The sequence below is a fragment of the Cervus elaphus genome, chromosome 17 (genome assembly GCF_910594005.1).
Source record: "Cervus elaphus chromosome 17, mCerEla1.1, whole genome shotgun sequence".
Lineage (NCBI taxonomy): Eukaryota > Metazoa > Chordata > Mammalia > Artiodactyla > Cervidae > Cervus > Cervus elaphus.
The window spans coordinates 23,531,391-23,551,208 of record NC_057831.1 but is presented as its reverse complement, the minus strand read 5'-3'; the positions used below and the strand labels follow the sequence as shown (position 1 = coordinate 23,551,208).

General features: G+C 34.4%; 1 protein-coding gene across 7 annotated transcripts in view; it reads right to left on the bottom strand.

Moving 5' to 3' along the window:
- Positions 1-1,890: 1,890 nt before the first annotated feature.
- The window catches only part of UBE2D3 (ubiquitin conjugating enzyme E2 D3), a 28,164-nt gene continuing 10,236 nt past the window's right edge, over positions 1,891-19,818 (bottom strand). For 4 of the 7 annotated variants that reach the window (XM_043870867.1, XM_043870866.1, XM_043870863.1 and 1 more), the window contains exons 3-9: positions 14,583-14,646; positions 14,463-14,494; positions 8,560-8,637; positions 7,487-7,592; positions 5,409-5,502; positions 4,947-4,996; positions 1,891-3,397 (exon numbers count right to left, since the gene is read on the bottom strand). In XM_043870867.1, the coding sequence (XP_043726802.1) occupies positions 4,948-4,996; positions 5,409-5,502; positions 7,487-7,592; positions 8,560-8,637; positions 14,463-14,494; positions 14,583-14,646 (423 nt within the window). In that variant the 3' untranslated portion in view covers positions 1,891-3,397; position 4,947. The remainder of the gene's footprint in view (positions 3,398-4,946; positions 4,997-5,408; positions 5,503-7,486; positions 7,593-8,559; positions 8,638-14,462; positions 14,495-14,582; positions 14,647-19,818) is intronic. The other 3 variants (XM_043870870.1, XM_043870868.1, XM_043870869.1) reach the window with 1 other exon arrangement.

The following is a 19,818-nucleotide window of genomic DNA, read 5'->3' as shown; positions in this document are numbered from 1 at the left end:
AATGATCATAGGGTCAAAGTACCACTGCTGTAGTCTATTACAAGGGGGAGCTAAGAACAGACTTCCAAGACCACTTTAATGGCTTCTTCAGAGGCCACTGTGTGTCATTCCATAGTTTCCGAATCAGTAGGCCTGGAGTGGGATTTGATAATTTCCATTTTAAAGAACTTCTCAAATCATACTGATATTGCTGGTCTTGGGTTCACACTTTGAGAATCCTAAATTCTTTATAGACCATAGTTTTTGTAACAACTGTAAGTTCAAAACGGAACTCACACAGGACATTAAGTATGAATTTCACGTTAGCTGGAATTACCAAGTAAGACCAGAGTGTCTTTAAACACAGACTTTAATGGTAACAATTCTTTAAGCTCAGTTAACCTCAGCTATTACAAGTGTTATGCCGATGTCACTAAGACAATAGTGACTTGCACTGGGTTCCTCATAAAAGACAAATTCACTTAAAACTATAATCAACAATCATTTAACAGTTTTGTTACGCCAACACAAAACATGGCTAATCTGAGTCACTTCCAAAATCACTAACACAGGATGGTCAATATCTGAAGTATGTCAACTAAACCATTTAAAAAAAAAGTGAGTGTTTCACTACCCCTGAGACCACCAGTTAACTGTGGTTCATACTTTTAAAAAATTGTGAGTACACCCACACAAGAAAGCCAAGTAGTTTTTCTTTTAAATCTGATTATCACATTGCAAACTTGCCCAGGAATGAGTCACTTAAAACGTAATTTATCATTACGTCAACTGGACTATAATCCTCACAGGTTAAGATAAACTTAACATAATTTAAAACTGAATTATGCATTAAAAGATGTAGGAAACAGGAAGAACCAAGATCAATTTTTAATCTGTTAATAATCATTTCAGTGCTATACATGGCACTATTAGTATATATGGGAGAAAGGACAAATTCTTGGATTCTTTTGAAGGTTTCACTGCAGATGATCTCAAGTCCAATGTTCATACATTCAAAAATGTTGGTTTTCCAGGTATTTTTACTGTTCTGTTAAACCTGGAGAAGCCTTTATGGCTTGTTCCCTTAGAAGTGACATAGGAAATATAGAAAGCATCAAGTCAAAGACACAGAGAACTGGACACATCTATTAATCATTATGACAATAGCTTCAGGAAGTCATCTCTATAAAAACTTAAGGGTTATCTGTAGCTAAAAAGGTCAATTTGAAAGCCAAGTAGAATCCAGCTCTGACAAATGTTTTGTGGCTGGTTTTCAAGAAATGATATGCCTACTATAAAAGCTATTATTTTGAGGGAATCTCATAATTATCCTAAAAATAGCCAAAAAGTTTCTTACCTTGTGGAAGTATCTTACTTATTTGTACTTTGAATCCAACACAGTTTTAACAGTATGATATGTACCCTTGAGTTATTTTTAAAGCAACAATAGAATGAAAAATTCACTCATTGGAAAATGGTATAACTGGATTGATATTTCTCAATGAAATGCTTATTACAGATTCAACAAAGCCAAAACATTTTCGGAAGGCATGCATTTCACTTTCAGTTTAAAGAACCTTAATTCAATAAATCATGTCCAAACTGCATATTAAAATGTTTATAAAAATCAAGCTTTAACATTTATTTTATATCTAGCTTTCCACATCTGTGTGCAGACAAGGAGTAAGATTGCACATAAGTGTAAGCAGTGCAAATATGTGTAAGTGGAGAAAAGTCACAGATGTGCTAGAAATTGAATACAGGACCATAAGAAAGCAATGGACAAATCAAAGAAACTAGGAAAAAGTAATAAAACTATCGGGTCAGAATTATAAAGGGTGAAGAATGATAATGCCCTTGTTACTACAGAAGTTACATAAGTGGCACAGATAGCACTTGTCAAACAAAAAATAATCCAATAGCATTGACTTTTATTCATTCATGTTAAGTCACCTGAAATGATATCTGTTGCATTTAAATGCTCATTAATGTAAATGGCTGAACAAATCCATTTTAATGGATATTCAATCCATTAAAAAAACTCAATATCCCACATAATTAAAGTCACTTCAACATAGCCTCATGACAACTCCCACACCAAAACAGTACTTTATTTTGTAAATTTTGACCCATTATTACTCCCATGTTACTTATGGTCTTTTCAGCTGTCAAGCGTACAAGGTGAAGAAAAAACTTAGTTAGATGGGGGTTGCACCTGGAAAATAAATTTCTTAAACTCCATATACATGTTTCAAATCTGCTGGGTCCCAAGTCCATCTATGAACTCCCAGGCTGCCAGTATCATGTGCAGCATACTAAAGCTACACTATCCGAATAGCTTATTAATTCTGCATAAATCAGGTCAATCAATGTGTCAACCTGTAACAGACTGCGCACTTTTAACTGAACATGGCAAAATATTCATTCTCTTGAACTTTACATCATCTTTGATGTCAAACAATGAGGCAAATCCCAACAGTATATACAAAAAACAGCTTTGCGTTTACAAAAGATTGTTTCCCATACTGATTAATCCAGGCAGCTAACTCATTGGTTTATGCAACTTTATTGAAGAAAAATAAATCAATTACTAGCAGAGCTATTAGTTGATCACTCATCCATTGACAACTTGCATCATTTATTCAGTGCTATATTAAACAGTGTATTGGAAGATAGATTAACTAATAGCTCCAAGCCTCCTAACAATTTAAATGAAAATTACAAAATGTTTTGAGACCCTATTTTGGAATACAAAGGGTGTTTGACTTCCAATTTCCATTCTCTGTAGAACAAGAACAGGTCATTCCTTTATTGACATGCATAAAATACATCACATTTTCTGTTCTGCTGATGCTATAAATTCAATACCAATTCTCCAGCCACATCAGTTATGAGCATAAAGTATATCATGTAACCTCAAATCTCTAACACTGGAAGGCTTAGACAAGAATGGATGCTGCTAGAATAATGCTGCTTCCTTTGATGTGACAACTCAGCATCCATCTCCCTCCCTCTCAGATGATTCTTCAGCATGTTAGAGCAGTGAGGAATGGTTTTAGTCTCATAACCAAGTTAGAGTGAAGACATTGGCCACATAATACACATGCTCCATTTTTTTTAAAAATTCTGAATCTTGGGCAACTGTTCTCTTGTAACTACTTTACAGTTTCTAAAAGCAGTTATTGTCCAAAGCTGGAAGAACTTAAGTCTTCTCAGATGAGCATGTGAATGAATGGAGGGAGGTAAACAAAAAATAAAATTAAAAAAGATGAGGTCTGATAGGGGAGCAGCCGGATAAGAAAATCAAAAAAGGAACAGTAATTTAAAGTTTATTCCAGCTATAATGCAGGTTATTCTGACTTTAAGGTAGCATCACATGGCATACTTCTGAGTCCATTCCCGAGATATTCTGTTGTACCTGTAAATAAAAAAGATGTTATTTAAAAATTTAAAATAATTCTTAACACTTAAAAGGTAAGGAAAGAGTATTTTACTTCTAGACTCGTCATGGAGTCATCTACAATGGCTACGACTAGGATAAAGCCAACAAGGAAGAAAAAGCACTGGTACTCAAAGCACTGTATTAGACGAGACTCTATGCTTCAGTACAGTGTCCTAATCCAGTGAAAGTCATACTTTAGTAAACATACAGACTGGCTAGCAAAAATTAAAGACCTTTTTTCTCTCCTACTACTGAGCTAACAGTCTATTAGAAATTTTACAATTAGTATCCATTTCAACAAATCTTAACCCTTCTTTTACAATTTGCCATGGACCTATTATCAGAATAGTGCACTTATCTGTAGATCTATAGAAACTCCCATGAAAGCCAGACTGAGCAATGAACTAATAAACATTTTTATCTGAATCCTGGACTTCATGATAATTTACTTCACCCTTGATATTACCAAGAGAAAATGCCTTTGAGACTTCAGCACAGGCAGAAGATTAAGACACTAGGGAAGATGATTAAAAAAGCAGTAATTTTCAAGAGGAGGTGGGCTGTGAGTTATATGTGTTAATCAAAATCACCTGTTAAAGTGTGGTGCAATTAAAAAACCCCACTTGAGACGTGATGGATGAAACTAGTAGGAGTACAAGTGGGGGGCATCTTTGTTTAAAATGATCAACAGGTAATTCATACACAAGCAAGGATATTTACTGCTGAGGAAGATCACTAATATTGATAAAATGCTATCAATTTCTCCCTGTGCAGAGGCTACTTACCAAAACAAAAATTATAGTGATAACCTCAAGAAAGGAATATCTAAAAGGACATAGGAATTATAGTGATAACCTCAAGAAAGGAATATCTAAAAGGACATAGGAGAACTGATTTATATTTACAGTTTGACCTCTATAAAAATATTAACTTCATTTTGAACTGAGAACTGAACATAGTTCAACCATTTTTCTAACTCTAAGTTCCTTCTCTTCCAATTCGTGGTTACCTCACTTAAGGATACCTCTCATAAAGCCAGCACTCTAAAACAAAGGTTTCATTTAGCATACAGGTAGCCACAAAGTATAGCTGACACTAATGCATGCTTGTCAGTAATGAATATTTAGTATAGATAGTGAGGCTTAAAGAAGTGTTTATCCCTTACATTATTATCTCTTGGCAAAATTTTAGCTAAGTTACCACATTCCATATAGTATTGAAGTTTAAAATATACCAATTTTTAAAGTTAAAATTTAAATACTATAGTAGTTTGAAAAAGATACTAAAATTTTCATTTCTTACTGGTGCTATATAACTCTGCTTTGCCATGCAAAAATACTCTCAAGCAATAATGATTGCTGGGTATACTTTCACGCTAAACAGAGATCAAGCAGTTAAGTGTACAGTTTTCAGAAACTGCCACATCAGTTACCTTTTGTTAGTTAATACAGTGCCTTAACGCATGCAGCACTCATGTGCTGGCAGTACCATAAATAAGCGCACCATAATGTGCAGATCCTCTTACCCTACAACATAGCGTATTTCTCTGTCCACTCTCTTGCTAACCTATTGTACCTAATTGAACAAGTATACTGAGCATTAATTATAACATACGGAAATTATAATGGTCAAGTTGTACATAAAGAATATATAAAATATTTAGACCAAATTTTTACAACAGTACCAATATTTTTGTTTTAAATGTGATTGGGGTGAAGAAAAAATACCTTTCTTCCTCAAACATAAAAGTGACAAACTGCTAAACATGTTAGAAAAAGAAAACATAACCTAGGAAATTAAAAAAAAAAAAAACAACTAACCAATCACATTTCAATAACTAGCTTCTGTGCATTTCAACTACCATCTTACCAGAAAAAAGCGTCAAGTCTCCTTGGCATCAAGCCACAATTTACAGCAACACATGTAATACTAACTTATTAAGAAAAGCCACTTTTTATATTGTTTTCTCAAATTACTACATACTTACTTATCTCTGTCTGTTTTATAGATCCGTGCAATCTCTGGCACTAGGGGGTCATCTGGGTTTGGATCACATAGCAGTGAACAAATGGATAAAAGAACTGGAAAAAAACAAATGTCTGTTACCCACCACTGGGAATTTGAATAAAAAGTATTTAAAAACAAGTATTATAATATACACCTCAATCCTCAAAAGAGGATGAGTTTCTATCTTAATTCCCATTAAAACAAAGTTTTACAGAGATTCTGATTCATAGAAGACAAGTTCCTGATAGATAAGAGATTCTAAAAATAGGTATTTGTTAGCATGTATGTTAGCTAGTTTACTGACTAGCTACAAAAATCTGGCAAATTCAGAAATTCTGAGATAGTGAAATGATGCCATTTAATTTATATTACCTTTTCTTTTGCTATGCCACATTGAATGCAGGATTTTAGTTCCCTGACCAGGGACCAAACCTGTACTCTCTACAGTGGAAGCGTGGAGTCCTAACCACTGAACCGCCAGGGACTTCTCTATATTAACCTTCTGAAATAGTGAAGTGGAATTTCTTGGTAATGGCTGGAGGGGGGTGGGGGTGGTGGGGACTTTGAATAACAGTACAGCTATGCAATATATGCTTAGCTGTTTAGCTTGATAAAATAATCCATTTTCTGTCCTACTCTCGGGGGAGTATCACAAAAACACCCAACTGCCCCAATGACTACAGGTTTCATCTCCCAGAATTTATAAGGTAGAGACCATATCCAAGAATTCTGGTTAAATTAAAAACAAGCAAACACCGAGATCTACTCCTGAGTAGCTCTTCAGCTATAGCTCTCACCCTGACCTATTCAAAACATTAACTTAAAAGATGTGGGGCACCATTGGGACATGTATCTAACTCATTGTGAATACGAATTATGTGCCACTGTGCAAAGTTTTATAAAAAGTTTATGATATAAAAGCTGAATGTGGTTATGACAATCCTTGGATGAAGATAATAGCAATACCATAAAAAATACATTATTATAGAAAATATAATTTTAAACTCAAGTGCAGGATCAGAAATAAAACTAAATCTGCATTACAGAAACAGTGTTCAGTATTACAGTGTATTCCCAATGATGATAAAACCAAACAAATCTGGAAAATAACATTAAGGTCTTCGTCATACCAGGTGCCTGGTGTTAAGAGAACCTGACCTGAAAAGAAACTCGAATGTATCCGGGGGGGGGGGGGGGGGGAAATGGGCCTAAAATAATGCTGCACCTAAAAGAACAGCAGCAGCATTTACCCAAATTGTCCCCACTCCCCACACAAAAGTGTTTCTGATTAATCAAATAAAATTTTGGGAATGCTAGACAGTCCCTTTAAGGAGATTCAAATGCACTGTACAAGGACATAAAAGGCTAGCTGTCCTGCCTTAACAAATGAATGAACAAACAAAACCTGTTTCACTTTGCATTTACCACACTTCTAAAAACAAAACTTTTTGTAAAACACTATTAACTATTTGAAGAAATAATCTGGGGAATGCTACATTAAGTATTCAGCCAGAAAATGAGAATGCTTCCAGTAAGCTGCTCTCCTCAAATATCTGAAACAGTCAAAATTAGCAATATTTAAAACTCATTTTGTGTACTAAGGAATGCTAATAAGCCAGCACCAAAATCTGAAAAATACTAAATTGCAGACTTCCTTCTCATTAAGTAGCTTTGTAGTAGGTGATTTTTATTTGTGGGGTAAAAGTGACATAGTAAAGCCACCAGAGTTGTTTGAAAGAGATGGAGAGATATTCCATCTCCATCTGGGACATCAATGTGGAAACTGGACAACCTATTAAAGACGTCACACAACGAATCCCTATTAAAGTAGAAGAGCAGAATTTATCTAGAGACCTTTCCCAAGACTATGCATTTTAGAATATTATTAGGTAGGAAACAACCTACCATGAGATAACATGAACACTTAACTAAAGGTTTCTTTAAAAGTCCTTTCCCCATCTTTATCAAAAAGCTGGCATTATAAAAATACTTAGATAAGTCAGCTCAAAAATGAAACTCCTTTAACTATTTGAAAAATCAAAGCCTCTAGTATTTTACCTTTAGAAATAGTTAAAGCAGGAGACCACTGTGATCTTAGAATATCGAGACAAATGCTGCCATTACTGTTAATATTTGGATGATAAATTCTTGTTGTAAATGCAACCTAAAAAAAAAAAAAACAAAACTTTATTTCTCACAAATAAAAACAAGCATTGTGAACTTTGGCCAAAAAACTGTAGCTACACTTAAAAATAGTTAAAAATTTTAAAAATCTAATAGCTAAAAGTTATACACATAAAAGAATCTATATTCTGACAAAGATCCTTCAGGGGTTTCTTCTTTTTAATTAAAATGGAAAATGTAACCATGTGGCAAAAGCTTATTTTCAGTGATATGGTAGGTAGTTTCAAAGGTTAACTTTGGCCCTACCATAGCATGAGTATCAAAGGAGCAACTTGAAGGGAATTTAGGATTCACTAACAAATTAGAGACTTTCTGATGTAGACCAAAGAATACAGATTAGCTCATTTAAGGCATCAAGGTACAAAAGCATGTATTAGAACCTCCATTTCCAACTGTACATAAAACACAATTTGAATATCACAAAAGTATTTTCATTTAAAGTAACTGTCATATTGTACCTGTAACATAATTGTGAGGATAGTTTATATGTGCAAATTCAAAGCCCAAAATATATCACAGTCTTAAATTCCAACACAAATTGGTATATTTTTTAGCATCACATGAAAATGCATAATGAAGGTATCTGGAAGGCTAGTATTTTAAGACACTAGAGTTACTGATCCAAATCTGTATAAGCACAATGAAGTGGGAAAAATGCTTTCACATGGTATATTTGAGCCTTGCAACATAAAGGATAAGCCAATTCTTACCTCCAGTTACAAAGTTCAAACCCAGATTTATCTTTTAACTAAATGCTAACAGTTAGCATTCAACATCAGTGGTTTAATTCAGTATATACATTCAAGCCCCAATTATTCTTATTCATTATACATTTATACTAGTTTAGCCTTAACTTATGCAGAACCCTAATGTCTAGGAATGTTCTGTTCCTCTGGAGTAAAATACAAATCTATACTCACAGATTTTGGGGTGGGGGGAATACTTGCCTTAGGTGGTTTGAAGGGGTAGTCTGTAGGAAAATGAATTGTCAAAAAGAATACACCGCCTTGATATGGGCTGTCATTCTGTGAAAAGAAAAATATGCTTAACTCTGCTATTTAAAATGACTGCTAAATAATTCATGTTGACATTTATTTTCTAAGCATTTCTCTAATATGAAGCAAATTACCTATTTACACGAAAATAGTCTAAATTATTCCACAATAAAGTTCTTATTAGTGAAAAATCACAATATTTACTATAGAATATAAGAAATCATAATTTAGATCCTATTTTACATGAAGTCAAAGAATTTTACAGAAACTATTCAGAAACACAAGGTTCTAGATCCTAGTTCTCATAAAGTACAGTTAACAATGAAGTCTACATAATAATGTATCAAATTATAATCTGAAAGCTTACATCTATTTGTTGAGTATTTCTTCTAATGACAGTCATATATACACAAACAACTTTGTACCTTAACAGGCTATTCTGGTCGCTGACAAACCAGGAATTTATCTCTTGTAGGTAATCATAACTCCCTTCAATAGGGGAAGTAGAATAGAAACAAAGGAAATTTCTAAGAAGTTTAGTTCCCAATTGGCCCCTCAAAATCCTCATTTAATAAGACCATGACAGTCTTTTCTTCAAAATCACACCACTAAATTCTTTACAGTAAGTCAATACACAAAATTACTAGATTTGGAAAACTTGGGATGTTTGCTTTGCAGACTTGAAACAGAAGATACAAAAAATTTCAAGCTACAGCCAGTACTTTTTCTCCTTAAATGTTTTACTCAAAAAAAAAAAAAAAATGTTTTACTCATTGTAATTTGAGTAAAAAACTCCTCAGTAAATAAACATCATGTAACAGTATGAAGTAACATTTGGGAGAAACTTACTAGTATTCCACATTTAATTTAACCAATACCAAGAAAAAGATATCACTGTTGCTGTTTCATGAGTAAATAAAATAGGACTTAAAGTAACTTAGTAACTATACAATTTGTTCATGATAAAACCAGGATTCAAACCCAGGTCTTCTGAAAACCAACATATCAAAGAATGAAACGGTGATGTGGTTAAGGATTTTAAGGTCAAAGAGTTTTTAAAAAAAAAAATGGAATTGCATAATTGCCTCTGGATATGCAGAGTCAACATGGAAATGTGTTTGAAAATCTGCAGTAATTGAATTATCAATACCGATTCCTCTCCATTCGAGTGAGGATGTATACAGTGCTATTATGAACCATTTTTTTTTTTCAAATGAACCTTTTATTGTACTATGCCCACTCCTTATGTGAGGCAAATAACCTTCACAGGGCTGACACTGTAGTACAGCTCATTTAATCCCATCCCTCTGTAAAATTATGAAACATTAGTTGAATTACTAACTCCATTCTATTTACAAGGTAAGTGAAAGGGACACAGAATAATTTCTCATCTTGCTAAGTCTACAATATGGCAGAGACATACAGTGAGATTTTATAGCTATTATGAAGAAATGAACAAGGGTATATACCTGGGGTTTAAAGCAGAATGGTCAGTTTACTGATGATCAAGTTAAAAGATACATACTATTTAATGGGAGAGCTACTATTTAAATGTCTTTCCTACTTCCAAGTCCCTCTGCTTCATAATGCCTACAAAACTCTAATTCAAGAAAATTAAGACTGCAAAACAGCATCTGAGAACTATAGAAAAATCAAAGACACAAGAATGTAATCCAAATTAATTATCATTGTTAAATAATATGACTATTAATTGGAAATAGAGGCTTCAAATAGCACACACTTTTATAAAATAGGCTCATATGAAAGATAATGTTTTTACCAAGTACAGTTAACAATTTAAGGGTAAACTGTTTTAATGAAAACATGTTTTCATTAAGCTCAATTCCAAAAATTTTGTTTACGCTTTCATTCCAAGTTTCATACAATCAAGCACTACATCCGACTGCTTCTTAAAGGTAGTCTCATAGATTTAGTCAAAAATCAAATTTCATCTCACTTGTTCAAGAAAAAAACTTATAGAATGAAAATATTTCATTGTTACAAATTAACACCAGAACTCCAGCAAAGAGGAAAAACTGGTAAAAACCATACATGATCTAAAGGTAACCAAATGATGTCACCTAAAAACTAAGGCTCTACATTTGAATTTACCATGAATCAAACAAATATACCAAGAAAAACAAAAAGGAATATTTTGATAAACAAACTGAGCCAATCTTAGAAATGAAGAATACATAATGGATCTCTTTAGAAACCTTCTACCCTGTTTTGCTACAATTAGTCCAAACTGCTCCTCCCTCAATGTCTGTCTGTACTCTTCCCCTAAGGCAGCTATGATATACTGATATTCTCCTTCTATCTCCTGTCCCATACTTATTTTGGTAATTCTAGGATCTATCTTTAGTTATTCCTTCGAGGACATATATTCAAATGCCTATTGAATATGTTCTACTCAGATGTCTCAAAAACTGAAACCACAATAGTTAAGCCACAAACTAGGATCTCATCACTGATTCTTTCCCATCTTCTCATAGTAAATACCAAATCTCAAAAATCCTTAAGTCTTCTGAACTGGATTCCTCTCCTTTATATCCACTGCTTTAGTTCAAAATCTTACTAACTTTTGTCTACATTATGGCAATGGTTTACTACTGGTATTCCTGCCTTCACTCTGGTTTTTCCCTCCAATTTACGCCTCACCCTAATGCTCAAGTGGTCTTTTCAAGATAAAAGTTAACACCAAGCTTGAAATCAAGCACAGCTTGCCAAGACTGAAGTTCAAATTCCTGTGCTTTAATATGGTTTCCAACAATCTAGTCTCATCTTTCACCTCCTCTCCAGAATATATTTCTTACTGCACAGTAAATAATGCTTCACATTTCCTTTTTCTCATATTTCTTTCCCCTACACTTGGAATATTCTTCCTTACCCACAGGATCCTACCTATACTGCAGGGTCCATCTTATGCTTAAATGTTTTTTAAAAGGTAAATAATACAGTCCTCCCTTGAGTCCAAACTGCTGGCTGCCCTTTTAAAATACCTTGCTCTGTATAGTTACTATTATTCAACAAAAATTTAACGTTTAATTTTCCTCTTACACTATACAGCTCCTTAAAGAGTAAGGTACTAAAGATAAGTTTTCATGTATTATTAGCCTTTGCAGGGAAAATGTAACAGTCAACATAAACTGAAAAATTCACCCTTGTTTAACAATGTAACATTTCATATGGACCAAATATTTTACTTCATATAGTTTTTGTAGCTGATTCTGCTCAGGCTGTCAATAATTATTCACACACACAGTATGTGAATGGCTATTTATCTTAGATTAGGTGGAATGGAAATTGGTGTGGTTCTCAAAATAATTTCAAAATTCCTTCTAACGGCTCCATTTCCAATTTTAAAAAGTCAAGCACATAAATATCAGAAATAGGTAAGGAAATTAAGCTTCTTCTCACGGCATCAATTTGTTACGGAAATTTCCTTAGTACAAAATAATCAACAAAATTTAAACACCATGTAACTAGCACTGGTCTGCCAATTCTTTCAAAGCTTTATTTTTTATCAGCATATGTGATCCAAAGCATCTTGTCTTCAGAAACAATAAGGTAGCACACAGGTTTTAAGAATCATGCGTTTTTGCTCAATCATCAAGAGTACTTCCTTACTAAAATCCACCAAAATCCAATAGCAACTCTACTAACAAAATAAAATTATCTAATCAAACTGTGATGTTTTGTCACAAAGATGCAGTCAAAAGTCAAAGTAACATGGTTTGTTTCATTGATATACTTAATAGTAAGGGTAACTGTTAACCAACCATGTACAAGCTGACATCGAAACTTAGATGCTTACTTATGAAGCACAATTAGAATCTGCATTTTGGGGGAGTTTTTATAACTTTTGATTCATTCCTGAAATTATCCAACAATGAGAATTAACTTCCTTAGAAAACCAAATCAGAGGCTAATGTCACTAAAGCAGAACTATGCTATTATGGTATAAGTATTTTTGCTCTTGTTAATCAGGGGTAGAGTTCTGAAAATAAAGTATGTGTTTTTGAAAGAATAAAATTGCTATCCTTTATACTAACAGGTTGCTGGAAAAAAAATTAGCAAAGAATAGCCATAATCTGAAATATATATACATATAAAATAAATGAAAAATGTTTCCTGAAAATAAAAGCAAATTAAACAACCAAAAATTTTTTCAGGATAAGCAATCTCCTGTTCTCTGGAAGACTACTAATGAGCTCCTCAATTATGCTTCACTTTGATTTACTAAAGGTGAACTTTTGGAAAGGAATAAATAAAAAACCAGTTTCAAAAACCAAGCAGAAAAACTTTACACTGGTTTAAAAGAATTGGTTTATTATACGCACCATCCAATCACAAGTCTTGACCACCAATGCTTTCATGCTTTATTAGTACTGACAACTCATTTTCATAAGAGTACCTTAAAGCACCTCTGAATCAAAGATGAGTTTTATTTGGTTCAGATATGGCAAGGCATTGTACTGAACTCTGTGCTTTGAAAACTGGTGATCTATAATGGGAAGATTCTACAAGTTGCAAATCTAAGTCCTAAAGTGGATTTGGTAGAAACTGTGGCAGATACACACATCTCATCTGAAAAAAAAGCAGCAGTTGCTATTCCATCCTAAGCCTAGTCAGGAGGTTTTTATGCAGACTGTCAACTTTTGAAACATTGTGTGGGTCAGGAATTCTCTGGTGGTTCAGTGGTAAGACACAGTACTTCCACTGCAGTGAGGCACAGGTTCGATCCCTGGCTGGGGAAGCCATAAAATCCCACAAGTCATGCGGTATGGATAAAAAATAAAACACTGCCAAACTGGGTCAGCCATGAGTTACATAAATACGTATATTTAAAGGGGGTGGGAAGCACAGTGCGGTGGCAGATCACAGTTTTGTTACCAATTAGACAAAAGCAAGCACTTCCAACAGTAAAAATGTACCTGGAGGTAACTGGAAACAATCCTGACTCTGTAGTTTTCATTAGGATAATCCAGATGTACTTTAGACTATTAAAAATGCCCCCTTCCATCTTATTTATAATTAGAACTGTTAAACATGTGCTAATCCAATCCACCCTCTGGCTAACTTTTCAAGGCTATTTCCTCTAAATTATGAACTACTTACTATTATCTCACCTAGTACATTATTGCCATTTACGTTGAAATTAAAATACCAAAAGGGGTAAGAAAGCAGAAAATTCAGTAACAAACACACAACTCAGAACAGAAACCCTCACGTGCCTTCCAAGTTAAAAAAAAAAACGTTAAGTATTGTGCAAGATACAGTCTTACCCCAAGATGTTTTACTGCGCTCTAATTCTGTGAAATTCTTAGATGGTATCCATAATTCTGAACATTCAATTATCCAGCAATACAGTTTCTTATCTACCCAGGATAGAAAGGAATTTTGCTGTATTCAAAATATCACTTTCTACCTAAAAATATTCAAATTTTATATGAAACTCAAGTTCTATAAAAACTCAAAATATCAAAATAATACAATTAAGCTAGATTTTAGGCAGTTACACGCTCAGAGTCTGAGTAACACCATGATATGGTCAGAAAACTAATTGGCTCTGTAAATTGGGAAGCTCTGTGACAATACTTTACATTGCTATGAGGGAAAATTAGAAGAGATATTTGACAGGTCACAGAAATGCTAAACATAGAACCCAGGGGCAGACATTTATACTGTACTTAAAAAATGACTAGTTTCTTTCAAAAGCAATACAATTATGGCATATCCCAAATAGAATTACAATGTAATGAAATAAAGCTATAAAGAGTTAGTTAAAAATTACAAACTAGATTAATGCTGCATTTTTAATTAAGTTTTTGCTTTTAATTATCAGTACTTACAGGTCCCATAATTGTGGCTTGCCAATGAAACACTAGAAAAAGAAAATACTCTTGTTATTGTCTAAAAATACACAAGCTTTTTTGAAACTAATGATAAAAATCAACTTGAAAATTACTTACTATCATCCCCAACTGGACCTGCAGAACATTGTGCTGGAGGGTCACGGGCCAAATCACTAAGTTCCTACACCAAGATAGAAAATGCTGGGTCATAAGGCCATAACAGAAAGAGTCATCTGCTTTGTTCTTTTCACACCATGCTTTAAGGGACATATATAATCACAATTTACATCAACAATACATTCCATGAGCAAAGAAAACATAACCAACCCTAGCCCAGTTCCTGGGACACACTAGGCATAGTCATTTTATGGACGCATACCACAACAATCATCTTGGCTAAGGGTTCATGAAAGCATACACACACAGAGAGATGAAGTTTTATCACAGGCGTACCTTGTTTTGTTGTATGCTTCATGGATACTGTGTGGGGGTTGGGAGGGTGCTTTATTTTTAAACAAATTGAAGGTTTGTGGCTATCTGGGCCCTTTTTCTAAAAGCACTTGCTCATTTTCTGTCTTTGTACCATATTTTGATAATTTCTTGCATTATTTCAAACCCTCTGTCAGTTAAAAAAAAAAAGATTACAACTTGCTCAAGGTTCAGATGATTAGTGTTTTTTAGTAATACAGTATTTTTGTTTTTCCTTTATTTATTTTTTCAGTGGGTTTTGTCATACATTGATATGAATCAGCCATAGATTTACACGTATTCCCCATCCCGATCCCCCCTCCCACTCCACCCGATAGTAATACAGTATTTTTAAATGAAACTATGTACATTAAAAAAAAACAATGCTACTATACACTTAACAGACTATAGTAAATGTAACTTTTGAAACCAAAAATAAAAAATGTGTGACTTGCTTTATTGTGATATTCGCTTTAGTCATCTGGAACCAAACCCTTATTATCTTCAAGGTGTGCCTGTACATGAACAAAAGCTGTCCTACAAAATGAAAATGTTGTAATCCGATACTTTTCCTAGGTTAAGAACTTAGGGCAGTTTTCAACATTCACATTATTGCTGAATTTTTAGACCATCTTACAGGTCCTATCTTAATCACTGTCTACCTTCTTAAATACTGTTCTTTCTGAACCACCACTACCCAATGACCTAATTTTCTCCTTAAAATCTCTCATGGGACTAGGTAAGTATCCTTTTTGGTTTGATCTCCTTATCCCTATACTCAACACCTTGTCTTTTACTCAGCATTGAGTATAACTCTGAAACAATCATCTTTCTAGGTAGAAAAGTGTTTTGCACATAGCAAAATACAGAGTTCCCACAATTCCATTTGACCTTAATTCCCGAAGTGTTAGCCCTACCATGACTTGTGTATAACCCATACGGATAATCTTGTAAGAAAACAAAGCTGCTTCTTTATGATACAGCCTTATCTCTATATACCAGTATGTAAATTCCTACAGCATATGGATTTATAGACCCTGTAAGATCCCCTAGAGGAGGAAAATGGCAACTCACTCTAGTATTCCTGCCTGAGAATTTATATGGACAGAGGAGCCTGGCAAGCTACATCCATGGAGTCACAAAGAGTCGGACACGACTTAGTGACTGAGCACACATGAGACAATAATGGACTTCAAAGAAAAAGGCAGGGAATATACTTCAGCAAGACGACAAGACAAATATCTGCCTTTACCACATGGTCAAAATAATGCACTTCAGAAAACAGTCAACCGTTTAGAAATGTGAGTTTAGATTCACTCCAGTTTAAAAAAAAAAGTATCAATAAAGAATTGTCCTTAAGAGTAATCATTTTGTACTATACACATTGAATTATTGTGCTGTACATCTATTACGTTATACAAAAAAGTGCCTTGATAAACACTTTGCCAATTTGCTTCTGAAACTTAAACTACAACTACTTTTAAGTTTATCAAGACAGTCAGGGAATGCCAGGAGTCAATTTTAAGATGATGGACGAGAAGTTCAGATCAGACCTTTATGGTTGCCTATGTCAATTTACTTCATATGTTCAACATTATTTGAGAAAAGTAATTCTAAACACTTGTGATTCTGAAGGGTAGGAACTATAGAAACTCTTATCCCAGAGTGAAGCAAATAGCTAAAACAAGACAAAACAAAACGAAAAACCCCACAAGTGAAAGTAAGCATGCAAAGAGGAGCCTAGTGGGCTATACAGTCAGCGGGCCGCAGAGTCGGACACAACCGCGTACACGCGCGCACACACCCCTTTAGCTTAGAACTGAATCATAGTTTTTTTGAGAAAAATAAATAATGCTGGCAACTTGAACTAATGAACTATCCAGATGACTTTGTCATAGGTCAGATTAACTCCCATAAAGCATTTGCTGTAACTCCCATGAGGCACTGTAGTTAACAATCGAGTATAGTCTGATACAAAGAGAATTTTTTTCCATGTCTCAAACTTCTTTAACAACTTCTTTTGTTTAACTGGTTCAATGAAAAAAAGATAAACCAGAAACTTACGCAGTCTGATTTCCTCTTAGAACGTAAGAGTCCAAAAAACTCTATTTTAAGGTTAAAAATGTACCTATTCTGAACCACCCTCACCACTTTCCTACACAACAATAGATTAACACAAAAATGCTACTAAAACCAAATACAAACTTGAGCATACAACTCAAATGCTCAAACACAGCAACGTGAAATAAGGACGATGAATATGTTCCTCCCTCAAAATGATCATAGTGGGGTCTCACTTTTAATCCAGTTTAGACCCATTACGTCCTAGGTTATTTCCTCACTCTAAAATAGAAATGCGTGTTTTACAGAAGTTTTGAAGGGATGAATGAGATAAAGTACTCTAGCACACTATCTGGTATTTAATATATTAGGTACTCAGCAAGCAGATTACCCATCTTGAAGGCAAGATTTCTTGGATAGGTGCTCAACTCATTTATTAAACAAAATAAAGCTGCTTTATAAACAGGCTACGTTATTATAGCCTTAGTTCATTTAAATCTTTTGCCTGCGTGATGAAATTTTATGCTTAGTTGTCTATAACAATCATCTAGCAACTGTCTGGCTCATGCTACAATATACATTAGTAATAAAAGGTCAGCAATTCAGGGACTATTTGTGGATGGGGTTTTAAAGAAACCATTTTACCAGACTGCTTGCATGTGTGCTAAGTCACTTCAGTCGTGTCTGACTCTTTGTGACCCCATGAACTGTGGCCTGGGGGCTCCACTGTCCACGGGGATTCTCCAGCAGAGAGTACTGGAGTTGAGTCGCCATCTCCTTCTCCAGGGAGTCTTCTCGAGCCAGAGGATCACACCTACGGTTTCTTGTGCCTCTTGCACTGGCAGGCGGATTCTTTACTACTAGTGCCACCTGGGGAGCCCAGGTTGAATTGTATGAAACTGTTAATACTTGACCTTTACTGAAATACAGAAACTGCAATTTCATGCAGTTCTATCTAAAAATGTCTCATAAGCATTTGAACTCAAATATTACTACGTTAGTTTCTTACACAGATCTACCCCAAATCATGTACTTTTATGTACTTAAACACATTACTGAAGTGATGCTGAAACCACTTCATAATAAAGTTCAGGAATCTACAGTTGATCTGGAATATATCTACATCCTATTTATTAAAAGTTGCAAATTTTATGAAAAAAGCCTAAGAAGATATTTTGAAACAGTTTTCCTGCACAGGGATATCTTTGAATCACCAAGCCTTTATATATCAGTATTCACTCCTTTAGAGTGAATGAACAATTTCAGGAAAAGTTAGCACTGAATTTCAGCTCTTTACTCCCATAATTTCAGGTTCTTCGTCCCCTCAGATAATTTGTAAATGCCTTATTTTCCAAGTTCTCCATAACTAAGACATCTCTTAATACTCAAAGATCTATTACTTGGCCAAATAACTTATGTGGCAAAATCTACTTTAAAGTCAACATCCTAACTTAAGGATCAAAATATCTTTTACACAAATACAAGGACTTACTTCAAATATACCAAATAATTCTCATAACATCATGATGTCCACAGCATAGGCAAGTAAGACATAAAAATATCTGAGCAGTGAAAAAACATGAGAAAAGCGTAAGAAGTCATCTCAGATGCTCTTCTATGCAGCATTTTGTCAAATGCTCATACCACCTTCCCTTACTTTCTGGAAATGTTTTTCTCTTACTCTAAACGTATGATTGTAGTGTTGGGTGATTGTTAGTTACCATTAACCAACTACTCAGAAAGGATAATCAGAATTTCGTACCTTCAGCTTCAGTGATTAGCTCAGAGTTGGAAATAACGCAAGCTAGAACCTGATCCTATCAGTCTGTCCCTCTATCCCTACCAGAGATTTTTCCAATTGAAGCTAAAAACTGGAAAGGTCATTTCCTTCTTTCTCTAATCATGAGCTGTACGGATGCGACCCAGAGCTACTGGCAGGCACAAGCCCTGAAATTACATGATGAATCCAAAAAAAGAGGCCACAATGGGCAGCAGAGATAAAAAAAAAACTAACTTGGCATACAGATACGCAATTTCAGTTCTTAAGGCTGTAGCTTGCTCTAATTCCTACAGTTACTGCTTTGATTGTTAACTACTCCAGGTTTCTCCTAACCAACTCAAGAAGTAGGGGGACAAAAAAATAGAACCATCTTAAGCAGAGTGCTACCTGGGCCCTATTACTATTACACACATTTATCCCATGAAAATACAACGCACTGCTTTAATCTGGCTGTAACATGTGTAAGAAACATAAATGAAGCAAAGTTCAAAAATCAAACTAGAGAACCAGGAAGAAATCATGTGTCTTATCTAGTAAAGAGCTAAACTTTCAGTGACAGAAGCTGAAGATTAAGTGAAATCTATTTCTAAAATAAAAAGCGTAATATTAGCACATTTCACCAAAGCATTTACTCATTTATATGGAGATTGCCTTTTTGGTGTCAAGCATGTTACATCTGAAAATAACAAAATAGACCATGAATGCTTTCCCCAGTAGACTAACAAAAAGTAGACATAATATAAAAAAATAAAAAATTACATTTCAAACAACCTGAATACTTAAAAGGCATTCAACTGCTTTGTGAATTTTGAAATGGTTATCACTAACCTTGCCTAAGTTTAAACCAGTGACATTTGAGTTGGGTCTTGATAGAGGGATAAGCAGTCAAGATACAGAAATTAAAAATCCAGGGGAGTGAAAGAAAACAGGTTGTTAAAAAACTCGCTTGTAGTTTGGTATACCAGACACACAATGGGTACAGGTTAAGAGTAGCAGATATGGCTAGAAAGGTTAATCTGGGCTAGATCTTTTGAGTCTTGATTA